The 18,361-nt window shown below is 49.0% G+C and overlaps 1 protein-coding gene across 1 annotated transcript in view; it reads left to right on the top strand.

Annotated features, from left to right (window-relative positions):
* The window catches only part of ARID3C (AT-rich interaction domain 3C), a 136,637-nt gene extending 126,330 nt beyond the window's left edge, over nt 1–10,307 (top strand). Inside the window, exons 4-8 of the mRNA XM_040420135.1 lie at nt 7,422–7,605; nt 7,951–8,195; nt 8,690–8,959; nt 9,065–9,154; nt 10,080–10,307. Of these exons, the coding sequence (XP_040276069.1) occupies nt 7,422–7,605; nt 7,951–8,195; nt 8,690–8,959; nt 9,065–9,154; nt 10,080–10,228 (938 nt within the window). The 3' untranslated portion in view covers nt 10,229–10,307. The remainder of the gene's footprint in view (nt 1–7,421; nt 7,606–7,950; nt 8,196–8,689; nt 8,960–9,064; nt 9,155–10,079) is intronic.
* The last annotated feature ends 8,054 nt before the right edge of the window (nt 10,308–18,361 follow it).

Below are 18,361 nucleotides of genomic sequence, written 5' to 3' on the forward strand. Positions count from 1 at the left end.
AGCTGTGTATCTAATCCTATCCTGTGTGATACTGTCTGCTGAGCTGTGGATCTAATCCTATCCTGCGTGACACTGTCTGCTGAGCTGTGTATCTAATCCTATCCTGTGTGATACTGTCTGCTGAGCTGTGTATCTAATCCTATCCTGTGTGATACTGTCTGCTGAGCTGTGTATCTAATCCTATCCTGTGTGATACTGTCTGCTGAGCTGTGTATCTAATCCTATCCTGTCTGATACTGTCTGCTGAGCTGTGTATCTAATCCTATCCTGTGTGATACTGTCTGCTGAGCTGTGTATCTAATCCTATCCTGTGTGATACTGCCTGCTGAGCTGTGTATCTAATCCTATCCTGTGTGATACTGTCTGCTGAGCTGTGTATCTAATTCTATCACGTGTGATACTGTCTGTTGAGCTGTGTATCTAATCCCATCCTGTGTGATACTGCCTGATGAGCTGTGTATCTAATCCTATCCTGTGTGATACTGTCTGCTGAGCTGTGTATCTCATCCTATCCTGTGTGATACTGTCTGCAGAGCTGTGTATCTAATCCTATCCTGTGTGATACTGTCTGCTGAGCTCTGTATCTAATCCTATCCTGTGTGATACTGCCTGCTGAGCTGTGTATCTAATCCTATCCTGTGTGGTACCATCTGCTGAGCTGTGTATCTAATCCTATCCTGTGTGATACAGTCTGCTGAGCGGTGTATCTCATCCTATCCTGTGTGATACTGTCTGCAGAGCTGTGTATCTCATCCTCTCCTGTGTGATACAGTCTGCTGAGCTGTGTATCTAATCCTCTCCTGTGTGATACTGTCTGCTGAGCTGTGTATCTAATCCTATCCTGTGTGATACAGTCTGCTGACCTGTGTATCTAATCCTATCCTGTGTGATACTGCCTGCTGACCTGTGTATCTAATCATATCATGTGTGATACTGTCTGCTGAGCTGTGTATCTAATCCTATCCTGTGTGATACAGTCTGCTGTGCCGTGTATCTAATCCTATCCTGTGTGATACTCCCTTCTGAGCTGTGTATCTAATCCTCTCCTGTGTGATACAGTCTGCTGAGCTGTGTATCTCATCCCCCCATGTGTGATACTGCCTGCTGAGCTGTGTATCTAATCCTATCCTGTGTGATACAGTCTGCTGAGCTGTGTATCTAATCCTATCCTGTGTGATACAGTCTGCTGAGCTGTGTATCTAATCCTCTCCTGTGTGATACTCCCTGCTGAGCTGTGTATCTAATCCTCTCCTGTGTGATACAGTCTGCTGAGCTGTGTATCTCATCCCCCCATGTGTGATACTGTCTGCTGAGCTGTGTATCTCATCCCCCCATGTGTGATACAGTCTCAGTAGTCAGGCCTGTAGTTACACGTCTATAAATCACACATCACTGCTGGATTTTCGGAGGGGGGCCGGTAATAGGATCTTTGGTTCCCGGGCCCCAGTAGCTGCAGCGGCCCCTATAGCAGACTGATAGGGGGAAAGGTCAGCAGCTCGGGCCCTGACCCCTGACCCCCAGCCTCATTAATCACAGCCTGACAAGGGTCCAGACGTCCTCCATGTGGGTGGATCAGTTTCACTGGGGCGAGGGCAGTTGTGCCCACATTCTCCACACGGGGGCGAGCGCCAGGAAGGGGCCATTGTTATTCGGGGTGACAGTAGGGGGTGCACATGTGATGCATACAAAGTTATACCCTACACTGCCTACTGCGCTCCCCTCCCCCTCAGAGCACAACCACAGCATTCAATTTGCATCTGCATCATACAGCTCTTCCTGTGTGTCAGTCTGCACTGTGCTTCTGGCATTCTATTCATAAAGCTACAGAGTTATAAAATCAACCTATGAAGGACCCCCCCCCCCGAGCATAGTCCATTCTGTCAGTGGCGAACGCGCTACGGCTGCATTCAGTGGTCGGAACTGATCCAGAGCTGCGTTCATGAATAGAATGCCAGAACTGCAGTGCAGACTGACACACAGGCAGAGCTGTGTGATGTGGATGCAAAATGAATGCTGTGGTTGTGATCTGTGGGGGAGGGGGACGGAGGTGTGTCAGGAGCGATAGTCTGCAGCATAAGAGGCATTGATTAATGACTGCTCTTACTGTAATAATCCGGAATCTGACACTTTGTGACGCGATGCCGGCCGCAGCCGCGCAGAAGTATTCACCCCCCGCCCAGATGTGCCGTGGTCACCTTGCACGTGGCTGATAACAGAGGACAGCAGTCTATATCGGGGGGCTCCATATCACTGCCCCTCGTGGTTTAGGGGGCGCTCTAGCATGGACACCGCCCGCCAAAGCCTCCAGATGTTGGGGGTCCCTTGATTGTTAAGGAAAGCAGCTGATTTGAAAAGTTTGCCACCATTTTCAAGATCTCTGCTTGCTGCCAGTGAATGTTTGCTCACATCCATAAGATGCCGTGTAGACCGTCGGCAACACAAAGGTGTGAATTGTTAAAAAAATGTAGCAATGTTTGTTACAATGTATCAGTCCAGTGAGCAGGACGGGTTGGTGTTCTCATTCACTGACAGCAAGCCTGGATACAAGTCCGTTAGAAAGTTGCAGGACGTCAGGTTTTCCGTGGGTCTGGACAGATAGACATATGAACGTCATGTCATGAGCTCGCGGTCACCCCCCTCCGTGCGCAGCGAGCGCGGCTGTCACCGTAATGAATGTTTGAGCGGCAGTTCCGGCGGTTGCCCGTCCAATTACCGTCTTCTCAATCCGTCAGCCGGACAGCGGTATTAGGCACCGTGAGCAATGGGCTCCGCCAGCAGCGCCGCCATTCCACCCACCTCCTCTAATTGTTATAGATGAGCGGACGGGAGGCGCTGAAGCCTCACCGTCACAAGAGCTAGCACTCTATCGCCTCATCAGTCCCGTCTCTATGACCGCGGAAGATGAAGCGGAGAAACAGCTGGTCCGCAGCACAACCGCGCCTAAGGCCTCTTGCACACAAACGTTTTGTTTTTTCCGTTTACGTTCCTTTTTGCAGACCGTATACGGAACCAGTCATTTCAATGGATCCGCAAAAAAAACGGAAGGTACTCCGTATGCCTTCCGTTTCCATTTTTCCATTCTGTTCAAAGATAGAACATGTCCTATTAGGGTCTATTCACACGTCCGTAAGTGTTTTGCGGATCTACAAAACACGGACACCGGCAATGTGCGCTCCGCATTTTGCGGACCGCACATTGCTAGGCACTTAATAGAAAATGCCTAATCTTGTCCGCAATTGCGGACAAGAATAGGACATGTTCTATTTTTCGGGGGGAACTGAATTGCAGACCCCGGAAGTGCGGGTCCGCGATTCCGTATCCGGGCAGCACATCGAAATGAATGGGTCCGCAAAATGCGGAACAGAATTGCGGACGTGTGAATGGACCCTTATTGTCCGCATAACGGACCAGGGTAGTACTGTTCTATCAGGGGCAGCTGTTCCGTTCCGCAAAATACTGAATGCACACGGACATCCGTATTTTTGGCGGATCCGTTTTTTGCGGACTGCAAAATACTGACAAAGCCATACGGCCGCGTGCATGACTTGAATAGATGCAGATTGTGCACAGAAACTTCTGCCGCTCTCTATTAAACTTTGTATTGAAGACTTGATTGCTGTCAGTGAACGGCGCTGGGTCTCCTTTAAGAGACAAGCCCTATGGGAACAGCATATGCAATGAGGGGGATAACCTGAGTCATGAATAAACCTCTCTCCTGCCCTGGTAGTTTGTTACAGTGTGTCAGTGTGAAGTCCAGACTGTATAACTGACAGAGGATTGTCTAGACTAGATACAAATGTAACGACCCCTCAGCTGTGAGACGTATCAGGCCAGGGCCCGTTTCAGTCTTTCGGTGGTCCCGTGTTTATTGGGCGCTAGGACTGATAAGCCCCTCCATTAATCAGTCTGAGCAGACAATGGCCGCCTCCTATAATGGGGGCTTTGTGAAGATTTGTGGGGGGTGCGGGGCCCCATCGCTCTCTATTAGACAGCTCCCATTGTCTGCACCTCCTCATAGAGATGTCGTAGGGTTAATGCCCCTCAATCCATCTTCAGCGCCCGCCCGGGTCACCCACAACAAGGCCGCACAATGGCCGGGTCAGGGGTCACGGGATGTAATCGCGTTAGGATCTAATGGCCGCATTGTACGGCGGGACCCCGAGCGCCCATGAATCACCCCGTAATCGCTGATTGACACCCCATGGCACGGAGCGGTGCGGAGAAACTTAAAGGGCAACTCTGTCCACAGTTCGCATCGGTTCACGACAACCAGCACTTACATCGTAAAGACGGACTAGAGGTTGTCACAGCCCCGCCCCTTTCTAATCTCCTTTATTGCGCATATTCGGGGTGGGCGGACGCGTTTTCGGATTTTACTGATCCCCCTCGCCCTGAACCGCAACCATCAGGTCTATGTAATATGAGGGCTGTACGGAGGTTTTTGAGAATACGCGGTATCATTGTCGCTGTCTTCTCGCCGCCATCTTCTTTATGACGGCGTAAAGGTGGCGTCCAGAGCGAGCGGAGATAAACTTGATGCGGAAGGAGCGCATCCATCATGTGACCGGCGCGGGACGGCGATGGATGCCTTATCAATACTCAGATACCGTCATCCTCCTCCTGCCGCTCGCAATCTTTACCGTATCGCAGAGCGCGCTTCGTATTTTTCCTCACCGTCTATAAATCACATCCACAATGGAAATCAATATATGGATGAGCGGGGGAGGGGCGGCGAGTACAATGTAATCTTTACCGGATTTTACTAGGGGGGGGGCGCCGGCGTTGACGGACTCCACTCCGACTTTCGCTGGAGTTAGTTTTTGCAGATTATGTCCTCGCTGGCGATCTTTGTGGCGCAGTTTCCTGCGGATACGATTGTATTTCATGTTCACCAGAATGTGGCGCCGTTAAGGCTCCTGCAGTGGTCGCCGCCGCCGCATCATCCGGCTTTCCCTGAGCAATGATTCAGTGGTGCGGGAATCGGGAAAGCTGAGTGCTATGGGAGCTGTGGCCCAGCTTTCCCAGGAGCGGATATCACTGAGAAGCAGCGGAGTAGACTCTGTATCCCACGAGTCCCGCGTTACACCGCAGAGCTCGCCGCCACGTTCCATTATCGGAGGTCTCGCTGACAGGACACGCCCCCACAGGGGAAACATGGCCGCCAAAATCCAGTGTTCTGGGAAGTGTTAGCGGATTGTGACGCATCTTCTGCTTGTGCCGTGTCTGCAGCGCATCACCCCGAGGATTAGATACACAGCTCAGCAGGGAGTATCACACAGGATAGGATTAGATACACAGCTCAGCAGACAGTATCACACAGGATAGGATTAGATACACAGCTCAGCAGACAGTATCACACAGGATAGGATTAGATACACAGCTCAGCAGACAGTATCACACAGGACAGGATTAGATACACAGCTCAGCAGACAGTATCACACAGGATAGGATTAGATACACAGCTCAGCAGACAGTATCACACAGGATAGGATTAGATACACAGCTCAGCAGGCAGTATCACACAGGATAGGATTAGATACACAGCTCAGCAGGGAGTATCACACAGGATAGGATTAGATACACAGCTCAGCAGACAGTATCACACAGGATAGGATTAGATACACAGCTCAGCAGACAGTATCACACAGGATAGGATTAGATACACAGCTCAGCAGGGAGTATCACACAGGATAGGATTAGATACACAGCTCAGCAGGCAGTATCACACAGGATAGGATTAGATACACAGCTCAGCAGACAGTATCACACATGATAGGATTAGATACACAGCTCAGCAGGCAGTATCACACAGGATAGGATTAGATACACAGCTCAGCAGACAGTGTCACACAGGATAGGATTAGATACACAGCTCAGCAGACAGTATCACACAGGATAGGATTAGATACACAGCTCAGCAGGCAGTATCACACAGGATAGGATTAGATACATAGCTCAGCAGGCAGTATCACACAGGATAGGATTAGATACACAGCTCAGCAGACAGTATCACACAGGATAGGATTAGATACACAGCTCAGCAGGGAGTATCACACAGGATAGGATTAGATACACGGCTGAGCAGACAGTATCACATAGGATAGGATTAGATACACAGCTCAGCAGGCAGTATCACACAGGATAGGATTAGATACACAGCTCAGCAGGCAGTATCACACAGGATAGGATTAGATACACAGCTCAGCAGACTGTATCACACAAGATAGGATTAGATACACAGCTCAGCAGACAGTATCACACAGGATAGGATTAGATACACAGCTCAGCAGACAGTATCACACAGGAGAGGATTAGATACACAGCTCAGCAGGCAGTATCACACAGGATAGGATTAGATACACAGCTCAGCAGACAGTATCACACAGGATAGGATTAGATACACAGCTCAGCAGACAGTATCATGAGTTATATGATTAGATACACAGCTCAGCAGACAGTATCACACAGGATAGGATTAGATACACAGCTCAGCAGACAGTATCATGAGTTATATGATTAGATACACCCATGGTACCTAATAATGTGGGGAGGGGGCACACTGTAGTATCGTGCTGTGGATCTGAACCCATGGACAAGACAGTGCCGACCATATTGCCCCTCGGCCCCCATTACATAGTTTCCTACCGTTTGTGTCCCCCCCCCCAATCAGCGCCAGAGGTCATCAGAAAGGTCGAGAGAGCCATTGATGCAGCGATTGTGCCCCGTTATTGTCCTCTCCTATCTCCCCGCAGACATTGGCAGTGTAGATCCGGCTTCGGTATTGACCGTCCGCCTCATAAATCCCGGCAGCTCAGAAGGAGAAGCGCAGGTTAATTATTACAGGTCAGACACTTCGTTAAAGCTCCACAAAGACAAGAATCGCTCGGAGATTATCAGACGACATAAAAGAAGACTGAAAGAGACATTTGACACATTCAGCGGAACTTTGTCCATAAATGCGGGCGCCGCTCATCTCCTAATTGTCTTTGCTGCAGAAAACGGCTCAATGACGAACACTTAACCCTCCATTGTTCAGTTGGCAGTGAGATCTTGTACTTAGGAGGCCTCACGTTAGGAATTGGGCTGTTTGCTGGAAAGCTGGGTGAAAATAAATATGGCCGCCTTCCCATAGGGACAGTCACATTGCTGTCACCCACTGGATTCAGAGGCCACTCAGGATAGATTTCCACAAATCTGATTAATAGAGCAGTAAGACAGTGAGTCATGTGACAGTGAGTCATGTGACAGTGAGTCATGTGACCGGTTGCCAGGAAGCATTGTTACAATGTATCCAGGACTTGTCGCCATGGGATTCTCTCATCTGCACTATTAATCAGATTTTCTGCAGCAGAGGCTTTTCAGGCTGGAGATGCTCTGTGTCTGATATCCCTCCATTACATATGATCTTGTTTTCTTCTCAGGGACGCCGGTGAATCGGATCCCCATCATGGCGAAGCAAGTTCTGGACCTGTACACGCTCTACAGACTGGTGACGGAGAAGGGCGGACTGGTGGAAGTGATCAATAAGAAGATCTGGAGAGAGATCACCAAGGGCCTGAGCCTCCCCACGTCCATCACCAGCGCAGCCTTCACACTGAGAACACAGTAAGTCGCCCTTGGCCCAAAGGCTGACAGTTCATCACTAGTCATTTAGATGCAGATGGAGATGGCCGAATGCAGATATCTCCTCAGTATATCCTTGTATGTGTAGCCAGCGCTGATACATTGTAGCAATCAGGACAGAGGATGGTCCACATTGATACATTGTATGAACAGGACGACTTCGGCCACGTTTTTAGGTTTTTTTTTCATTCCCTGATTTTGAAGAAAAACAAAGTCTATGAGAAAGTTGCATTTTCATGATCCAATAATAAAAGTTGGATATTGGGGGTAGTAGTCCTGTGTGTCCCGGCACAGATAATAAGACTCTCCTTTCTCCCTTCTGCTTAGATACATGAAGTACCTGTATCCCTACGAATGTGAGAAGAGGGGTCTCAGCTCCCCCGGAGAGCTGCAGGCCGCCATCGACAGCAACAGGAGAGAGGGGCGCAGACAAGGCTTCGGCTCGGGGCTCTTCAGTTACTCACCCGTGGGGACCCCAAATGTCCTGACATCCCCAAAAATAAGCATGCCCACCCTGTCAGTCACCACACACAACGGAGCGCAAATCAGCCAGATGCCAATTATAAAAAAAGGTAGGTGCCAGTCTGAAGAATGTGCTGTGCCGCTCCATCCTGACATTTCCCTTAATGCCCATTTACCCCCTAGTATTCGTTCTGTTGTCCATTTATTCCCCTGGCAGTCATCCTGCTGCCCATTTACCCCCTGGCAGTCATCCTGCTGCCCGTTTGTCCCCCTAGAAGTCATCCCTTTTTTTCCCGTAGCAGTAGTCATATTGCCCACTTGCCCCTCCAGCAGTCATCCTATTGCCCCCATTTGTCCCTGTGGTAGTCGTTCTGTTGCCCATTTGTCCCTCTGGTAGTCGTCTTGTTACCCACTTGTCTCTCTAGTGGTTCTCCTGTCACCCCTTTGTTCCCCGGGATGTTGTCCTGTTGCCCATTTACCCCCCGGCCATCATCCTGTTGCCCCGCTAGAAGTCGCCTTTACATCTCGGCTTCTCCTGGGTGTTGGAGCAGACGTGGCACGGGCTCATACTGTTTATACTGATAGATCTCTCCCATCATTCCAGAGGAGGGCCTACACCCATCTGCACCCCCTCACCGAATCAGCTTCCCCGTAGCTCTGCCCGGGCACCACGCAGCAGCAGCCCAGGCCGTACAAGCCATGCAGGCCGCAGCCCTGGAGCAACTCCGCGAGAAGCTGGAATCTGGGGAACCACCAGAAAAGAAGATGGCGATGATGGCGGAGGAACAGCAGAGGCTAATGCAGCACGCGCTACAGCATAACCTGCTGGCCATGGCGGCTCACATGCCCATGAAGATCAAAATCAACAACCGAGGTAAGTCGCAGTCACACGACATATCTGATAATCATCTGACGCGCGCACTTTACACACCAGAGGTCCGCCATTCCCTCACATCTCCGGTGTTTTTCTCTCCTCCAGACGACAGACAAGAGACAGCGATGAACCTGTCTGCCTCCACCATTAGCAGCATCAACATGTCGATGGAAATAAATGGAGTTGTGTACGCAGGTAAGTAGCTGCCTCTCTGGTCGCTCTCAGGAAATCCAATAAGTTCCAGCGAGTCCCGGAGCGCGCTATAAAATCCATTGTAATAAACACAAGAAGTGGATGGGCTGACAGCGAGTTCCTTAACCCGTGTGAAGTCTTGCAGGACACAGTGGCCTCCAGACTACAACTCCTAGCAGGTCAGGGAGCCACAGGCTGGAGTGCTAACACTTCCATTGTCTTGAATTGTGGCGGCCTCTGTAGCGCCCCCTCCAGACACTGAGCTGTAGCATCACCTGCACAGGATGGCTGGAGATGAGCCAGTGCAATGAGTGGCTAATAAGGAGTTAATATTCTATACACAGGTCCCCCCTACTGCCATTTCTGTGATTGACGCAGTCCCACGTAACGGATAAATAAACCGACCGTCCTCCAGTAAAATCGTAAATTATAATTTTCCAGTTTAAATTATATTACTACATTTTTTTTATATTTTTATTTTTTTTTTCAGTTAAAAAAAGTTACAATTTTGCAATAGTTTTTCTACTTTAAAAATGACCTTACAATCAGATTCCCGGTAAATTCTGGACAGATGTTTCATGGGCAGTGTAGGTCCTAGAGATGAGGACTGATCCCTACGCTCACTGGTTCTTGGCTTCACTCTACAGTAAATGCAAACCTCTTTCCAAAAACCTCTTTGTAGATGTCTGACCTCAACTGGTTCCTTAAGTTTCTTTTTGGCAATGCATTTGGTTGTCACCTAGCCCCCAGGGCCATATGACCCCTCTCCCGTATGACTGAGCTATGGCAGCTGCTGGAATGTTGACCATGTTGATCATCGCCCAGAGATGGTGGAGTAGTATAGAACAGGAATGAAGGTCTTGTGTTATACGGGGTAGACACTTCTATCATTTTTGTGTTACAAGTGTTTTTCTTCTTCCGCCCTCAGGTGTATTATTTGCCCACAGAGCAACATCAACTTCAGGGTCAAGCACAAGCTCCGTCAACAACAACGAGCGATCCAGTCCATCTACAGCACAAATCCCTCTACAGTCATCCACATCGCAAGGACACACTCCACCCAGGTCTTCCCCGTGAGTCCCCGCTGACCCTCATCCAGAGCCCCTTATACCCACATCTCACATCCTCATCCAAGGAAGGGTGGGCTTTTTCGGAGGTGAGGAGGACTCTTCTTTATGCAGAATAGACAGGCTTGGAGCAGGAGGACGCAAGGGTCAAGCAGTGATACCACAGGATCATGCAAAACGGTTGGGTCTCTGCTTCAACGTTCAAATACCGCTGGAGATGGTAAGCGTTCCTCATGCAAGAACATTGCCTACAGCATTCAGTCTACCACCTGCTCCAACCACCCTACCTCTAAATCAACCCACCTGGAGTTTGTTATACCAAAGACTGAGCCAGGTGCACTTACCTCTGTACAGTGACTATCTCCACGAAGATTCTCCTTCTTCTGGACATGGGGCATTGGTGTCGTTACTTTTAAACAGGTCACGTCCAGCAATCAGACAGTGGAAAAGATGAACTCGTAAAATGTAGCTTTTACCAAAGATATAAAAACAAAGGGTTAATTTATTCAGTCCTATCGTATGGAGTAGAGTAGATGTGCGTGTTTTTTTAATGATTATTTTAAATCTGTGTTTGCTGAATAATTGCCTTCATAGTAGCGGGCGCCGGTTTGCTATGAAATCTTCCAGTGATGATCACGTGTGACTGTGGTGAAGATGAAGGCAGAGTACAAGAGGGAAGCATTGGAGATAATCAAAGATCCAACAAAGCCTTCTCAGTGGAAACCTCCAGAACTGTGACACCTGCCTCAGATACCAAAAGAAAATGGGGTCTGTCTAGAGACCCCAACTCAGCAGGGTGAGAGGTCCACCTCAACATGTACTCTGTGGTACTAGGGAGATACACTATGGGGAGCTGTCATGTCCTTCCTCCAGTCACCCTCGCAAGGAGCCTACATATATTAGGGATGATGGTGCCAGTATAATATGGAGGAAGAGAGAAAAGAAATTAAGAATTGCTATCACTGTATGAATTAGTCTGATAAGTAGGACCCGGGCGCTGTGGCATTGATGTCAAACCTGCATATTCTCCATTTTGGACTTGTTTTGTTCATCTTTTATAGGATGTGAAATAATCAATACAGTAAGGTCATGTCGGCACACATGAGAAGGATCTAAATCCAAATGTGACACAGGAACTTCACCAGTTCCCTCGACCTGAAGTTAAAATCCGATATGGCTGATCCCTGTATTCCTGACAGCAAATGGTGGAGAACAGTCCCCATATAATATATGGTCAGTAGGATCCATCAAAAATTATCTAGGCAGGCTTTTAGATTTATTTAAACTTAAAGTTCTTTAAACATTGAAATCCTTTAACTTCCAGCTGTTGTCCTTAGATTCTTGAGACACCCAACTGTAGGAAAGACAAGTCATTAGTCTCAGTGAGACCCAACTGTTGGCATGACAAGTCCTTACACTCTACTAGACCCAACCATAGGAAAGACAAGTCCTTAGACTCGACTAGACCCAACTGTAGGAACGACAAGTCATTAGTCTCAGTGAGACCCAACTGTTGGCATGACAAGTCCTTACACTCTACTAGACCCAACCATAGGAAAGACAAGTCCTTAGACTGTACTAGACCCAAAAGACAAGTCCTTAACTCTACTAGACCCTACAGTAGGAAACACAATTACTTAGACTCTATGAGACCCAACAGTAAGAAAAGGCCAAGTCCTTAGCCTCTACTAGACCTAACTGTAGGACAGACAAAATCCTTAGATTCCATGAGACCCAATTATGGAAAGACAAGTCCTTAGACCCTACTAAAACCAACTGTAGGAAAGACAAGTCCATAGATCTACTAGACCCGACTGTAGGAAAGACAAGTCCTTAGACTACTAGACCCAACCATAGGAAACATAAGTCCTTAGATTTCATGTGACTCAACTTTAGGAGAGACCTGTAAACCCTACAAGATCCAACTATTAGGAAAACCTTTACTTAGACCCTATAGGGCCAGACTGTAAGGAATATTATATCTAAGAAAGACCATGCAGATCCACTGCAAACTACTGAGAATGATCATCCATAACCATGGAAAATTTGGATTAGCCATTTTGGATTTTTTCCTCCAATCCTTTTTAGTTCCCTCCACAATGAGCTGAGAGCAATCTACTTCCAATGTGTGTGTGTGGGGAGGCGCGGAGGGTGGGGTGGGGGTGTTGATAACTAATACCCAATCATATTTCTAAACTGGAACTGGTTGGTGGTCAGTGCGGAGAGCCCATTCCAGAGCCCCATATACGTTTCGATGTGACTCCATCTTGTGCAGCAATGTGAATAGCTGACCCTACGGGATACAATAATGGGAGTACATACATCATGTGATAGGTAATGGTAGATACAAGCAGCATGGGGCCCAGTCATCTGTTCACATGCACAATGTTGAGGGAAATTTATCAGAATTGGTGCCACCTGGGTCCTCATTTTCAGACCCCAATATAACATATTCATTTACTTCTACATGGTACCAGCCACCACGAGTGAAGGCAACAGGTGGGAGCTCTTGGACTGTATTGTTGTGTCTTGACCTTTAGCCTTCTCATGAGAGTCTTAATTCTCGCGGCCTCCTCGTCTCATTAGATTAAAGGCTTCCGAGTTCTGCATTGAGAACCTTTTTTTAAAGCCATCTAAATCATCCCCTTCGTACGTCTGCTCCATATGGACCCCCGAGCACCCGACCGGCCTCGTGGCCGCTGACCTTTTCACAGCTCGGTAAAGAGAAAATCAATGCATCTGTCAGACTGTGCTGTCTTAATCACTGATGATACCGAGCGGTCTGTGATAATGCTGCTTCTCTCTCGGCACTTCACCAGGCGTACCTTCCCTCCGCGCCTCGCGCCTCTGTTTCGTGCAGTGATTGCCATTTATCTAATGGAGCAAGCAGCGGTGCAGGCGGCAAGGCGCATCTACCAACTTCCCGCAGATTTATCAACTGATCGTACCAGTACACCCCGAAGGCTCGGAGGGCTTTTCTTAACCATGGCCATGGGTAGGAGACCACAATATTAGGTAGCTCTCCGGTGATCCTGGAGAGTCTGATGACCCACCTAATAAATCTTCGACCTCCTGTTGTGGTCCCCTTCACTTCCAGGCTGCAGCTGTGTCCTTACAGTGTGACCACCCCCCAGCACGTAGACCCCTCGCCCAAGTCTCTTCCTAGTGCCACTGATACTACAACTCCTATCCTCCCCATCAATCAGCCTTTGTAGGATGCACATCAGAGGAACCACTTCATTGCCCGTTCTCCAATATCCGCCTCTTCCAGCGCGGTCTGGTGTATCTCACCTGACTGCTCACCGCTCTGCGCCCGTGGGGCACCGGCTGCAGACCGAGCCACGAGATTTAGGTTATTTTTATCCAAATACCAAAGAAGGGAATATCCGAGATGATGTCTACCTCATTCTGATCAATTTATGTGATGTTCTGATGGGAAGGACGGGATGCAAACTGACAACAGCTCCCAACCTGCCCCTCCAAGCCCGCGTCTCTCTCCATATTGGTCAGGGGACTCATGTACAGGCCTCCAGCGTCATGGAGGAAGGACTCTGATGGGCAGAAGAGCTTACAACTCATCAAGTGGAGAGCTGAAGCCTACCCCTGGGGCAGGAGGGTGCTCTCATGTGTCAGCACGGGTGGCCATCCCTTGAGCTTGACTCTGGTGATGGACCATTGTCTCCAAGCATTGGAGATACAGAGTGGGAAGGGTTAAGACAATGGGCAGGCTGGTAGAGCCTGGCGGGAGTTGGCACCGGTACATATTGCAACCTCTCTATGGGATATGTCATGGTATAACCAAAGCCACAGTACCTGACCCTCTCAGTTCTGGACACCCGCGGGCGAGCCGCGCCCGCATGTACCTGGATAATGGCGGCAGCCGCGCCCGCATTATACGATGAAGGACATGGAGTTTATTACCAGCCATTCAACCAAAGATCCGCCATGTGCACATTTCATGGTCATGCTCTTGGCACGGTTACAGAACGATGTAATTATTGTTTTTTATGCTTTTTTTTTCTACTTCAGCCATTTTTTTCTTTCCTTCTTTTGCTGTTTTGCTCGTAGCATTTAGTCTCCCTTTTGGACGCTCCGCACAGCCGCATTGCAGGTTCTGTTCCTCTCCGTAAACTGGTCCGCATTGTAGTGACTGTCTGTTCACAGCTCTGCTATGTCAGTAGATGATTGTTCCCTTTAGGTTTTGTAAATCCTTTACTCCAGTTACATCCAGAGCTGCATTCATAATTCTGCTGGTTTCCGGTCGGCTCTCAGGCTGAAGGATCTGCACACCCTTCTGGTTCAGTGTCTGTATGTACTGAACATGTCCTGCAGTGGTGCATGGAGGGACATGTCATACGTGGTCTTCATACGAGTCCTACGTATCCCATAGTGCACCAGGGTGCAGTGCATTCTGGGCGCTGGACTGAGCGGTTACCAGTGCATCCGCCGGCCCAGTGACTGCCGCACTATATTACTGCTGCCCTGGTCAGAACCTGGAATGTGGCTCTGAGCTCCAGTTTTCCTTTGTCTGTCTAAATCTTTTTCTTTGATCCAGTATATTAGGTACATGCTGGATTGTGGTGCTCAGGGGAATAGAGAAACCAAAAAAAATCACAATAAACGATGAAATATTCCTGGTGTCGCTGTGTCTTTATTATCTGGACTGATCCCCAATTATACCATAAGAATCAATGGATGCAACACCGCAGACAACCACTAGGGGCAGTGCAGGGCACAGGTGCTGCAGCCAAAGAAGCCAGCAGGAAAACTGAGGACAGCAGGGCAGATTGTCAGGCAGTTGTCAGGACCCCTGCCCCTAGCTCATTACCCCGAGGGGGCAACATACAGCACAAGAGAAAGCACCCCAGTGTAAGACATGGCTGCCAGGGCATGTAGGGGGTAAGTGGTCGGGTGAGACTCCAGGAGATCCTGGATTATCTGTAATCAATCTACTCATACCCCGGGGAGAGGAGGACAAAAACTGCAGCCCCAAAGCTGGACGGCAATCTAATTAAAATATGAAGTATAGTGCTGTGCAGGGAGTGTAGTGAGGTGCAGGGAGTATAGTGAGGTACATGGAGTATAGTGAGGTGCATGGGATATAGTATAGTGCAGAGAGTATAGTGAGGTGCAGGGAGTATAGTGAGGAGCAGGGAGTATAGTGCGGTGCAGGGAGTATAGTGCGGTGCAGGGAGTGTAGTGCGGTGCAGGGAGTATAGTGAGGCGCAGGGAATATAGTGAGGCACAGGGAGTATAGTGTGGTGCAGGGAGTATAGTGTGGTGCAGGGAGTATAGTGAGGTGCATGGGAGTATAGTGAGGTGCATGGGATATAGTGAGGTGCAGGGAGTATAGTGCGGTGCAGGGAGTATAGTGTGGTGCAGGGAGTATGGTGAGGTGCAGGGAGTATAGTGAGGTGCATGGGAGTATAGTGAGGTGCATGGGATATAGTGAGGTGCAGGGAGTATAGTGTGGTGCAGGGAGTATAGTGAGGTGCAGGGAGTATAGTGAGGTGCATGGGAGTATAGTGAGGTGCATGGGATATAGTGAGGTGCAGGGAGTATAGTGCGGTGCAGGGAGTATAGTGTGGTGCAGGGAGTATGGTGAGGTGCAGGGAGTATAGTGAAGTGAAGAGTGTAGTGCGGTGCAGAGAGTATAGTGAGGTGCATGGGATATAGTGTGGCGCAGGGAGTATAGTGAGGTGCATGGGATATAGTATAGTGCAGGGAGTATAGTGAAATGCAGGGAGTATAGTGAGGTGCATGGGATATAGTATAGTGCAGGGAGTATAGTGAAATGCAGGGAGTATAGTGAGGTGCATGGGATATAGTATAGTGCAGGGAGTATAGTGAAATGCAGGGAGTATAGTGTGGCGCAGGGAGTATAGTGAGTTGCATGGGATATAGTATAGTTCAGAGAGTATAGTGTGGTGCAGGGAGTATAGTGAGGTGCATGGGAGTATAGTGAGGTGCATGGGATATAGTGAGGTGCAGGGAGTATAGTGCGGTGCAGGGAGTATAGTGTGGTGCAGGGAGTATGGTGAGGTGCAGGGAGTATAGTGAAGTGAAGAGTGTAGTGCGGTGCAGAGAGTATAGTGAGGTGCATGGGATATAGTGTGGCGCAGGGAGTATAGTGAGGTGCATGGGATATAGTATAGTGCAGGGAGTATAGTGAAATGCAGGGAGGATAGTGAGGTGCATGGGATATAGTATAGTGCAGGGAGTATAGTGAAATGCAGGGAGTATAGTGAGGTGCATGGGATATAGTATAGTGCAGGGAGTATAGTGAAATGCAGGGAGTATAGTGTGGCGCAGGGAGTATAGTGAGTTGCATGGGATATAGTATAGTTCAGAGAGTATAGTGTGGTGCAGGGAGTATAGTGAGGTGCAGGGAGTATAGTGAGGTGCATGGGATATAGTGAGGTGCAGGGAGTATAGTGCGGTGCAGGGAGTATAGTGTGGTGCAGGGAGTATGGTGAGGTGCATGGGATATAGTATAGTGCAGGGAATATAGTGAGGCGCAGGGAGTATAGTGAAGTGAAGAGTGTAGTGCGGTGCAGAGAGTATAGTGAGGTGCATGGGATATAGTATAGTGCAGGGAGTATAGTGTGGCGCAGGGAGTATAGTGAGGTGCAGGGAGTATAGTGTGATGCAGGGAGTATAGTGAAGCGCAGGGAGTATAGTGTGATGCAGGGAGTATAGTGTGATGCATGGGATATAGTATAGTGCAGGGAGTATAGTGTGGTGCATGGTATATAGTATAGTGCAGGGAGTATAGTGAGGCGCAGGGAGTATAGTGTGATGCAGGGAGTATAGTGAGGTGCAGGGAGTATAGTGCGGTGCAGAGAGTATAGTGCGGTGCATGGGATATAGTATAGTGCAGGGAGTATAGTGTGGTGCATGGGATATAGTATAGTGCAGGGAGTATAGTGAGGCGCAGGGAGTATAGTGAGGTGCAGGGAGTATAGGGTGGTTGCATGGAGTATAGTGCGGTGCAGAGAGTATAGTGCGGTGCAGAGAGTATAGCGGGGTGCAGAGCTGTGGTGATGCCATTTTATCTCTAGTATTAGTCCCTGGTGTTTTGCTCTAGGCGTTCCCTCACGTCTCACAGTCCCAGGTTCAGGACTCTGTTTGTCTGGTCTGGTTTCCCCTCCTCCATTAAGGGGGTTGTCTCACTAAGTGGCATTTATCATGTAGAGAAAGTGAGTACAAGCCACTTACTAATGTAATGTGATTCTCCATGTTGCTTCCTCTGCTGGCTGGATTCATTTTTCCATCACGTTATACACTGCTTGTTTCCATGGTTACAGACCACCCTGCAATCCATCAGTGGTGGCTGTGCTTGCAAACTATAGGAAAAAACAAAAGCCTATATGCGCTCCCATGGTCCCCAGAGAGGCTGACGCTTTTTCCCACAGTGTGCAAGCACGGCCACCGCTGATGGATTGCAGGGTGGTCATAACCATGGAAACGAGCAGTGCATAACGGGATGGAAAAATGAATCCAGCCAGCAAAGGAAGCAACATGGAGAATCACAATACATTAGTAAGTGGCTTGTTCTCACTTTCTCTACATGATAAATGCCACTTACTGAGGTGAGAGGACCCCTTTAATGCCCGTGATTTGCATTCTGAAGTATGTAAACTGCGGCACAATGAGGTATTAAATTGCTGCTGCCCCCTACCCGGGTACACGGGGTCACCTACGGTCACTGGCGTGGTGAAGATAAGCTAAACTGGGGCAGATATTTGGTTGCCCTCCTCTCGGGGCGTTTATTAATTGAATTGTGACAATGATGAGGGTTGTGGTTCTTGTTATGGCTGTCTCAGCTGAAGACGCTGAGGACTCCCTCCCCCCGGAGACGGTAACACTGCAGAACCCTGTAATCCGCAGCTAATTTCTGGCAGCCACTCGATAGCAGGCCTGGTATTGACGGGGACGGCTGTGATTAAGGCTCCGCTCAATAGAGAGCTCTCCGGCTGATAACTGCGAGCGCCCAGCGCAGCCCGGGGTCGATATCTGCTTATAGGGATATGATTAGGATGCTGCCAGATACTCAGGGACACTCCGCGGGCCCCGCAGCGTATTCCTAAAGAGTAGTGTCCTATCTGACGCTATGATATCAGACTGAGCGTATCCTAGTATT

The sequence above is a fragment of the Bufo bufo genome, chromosome 2 (genome assembly GCF_905171765.1).
Source record: "Bufo bufo chromosome 2, aBufBuf1.1, whole genome shotgun sequence".
In the NCBI taxonomy this organism is placed as follows: Eukaryota; Metazoa; Chordata; class Amphibia; order Anura; family Bufonidae; genus Bufo; species Bufo bufo.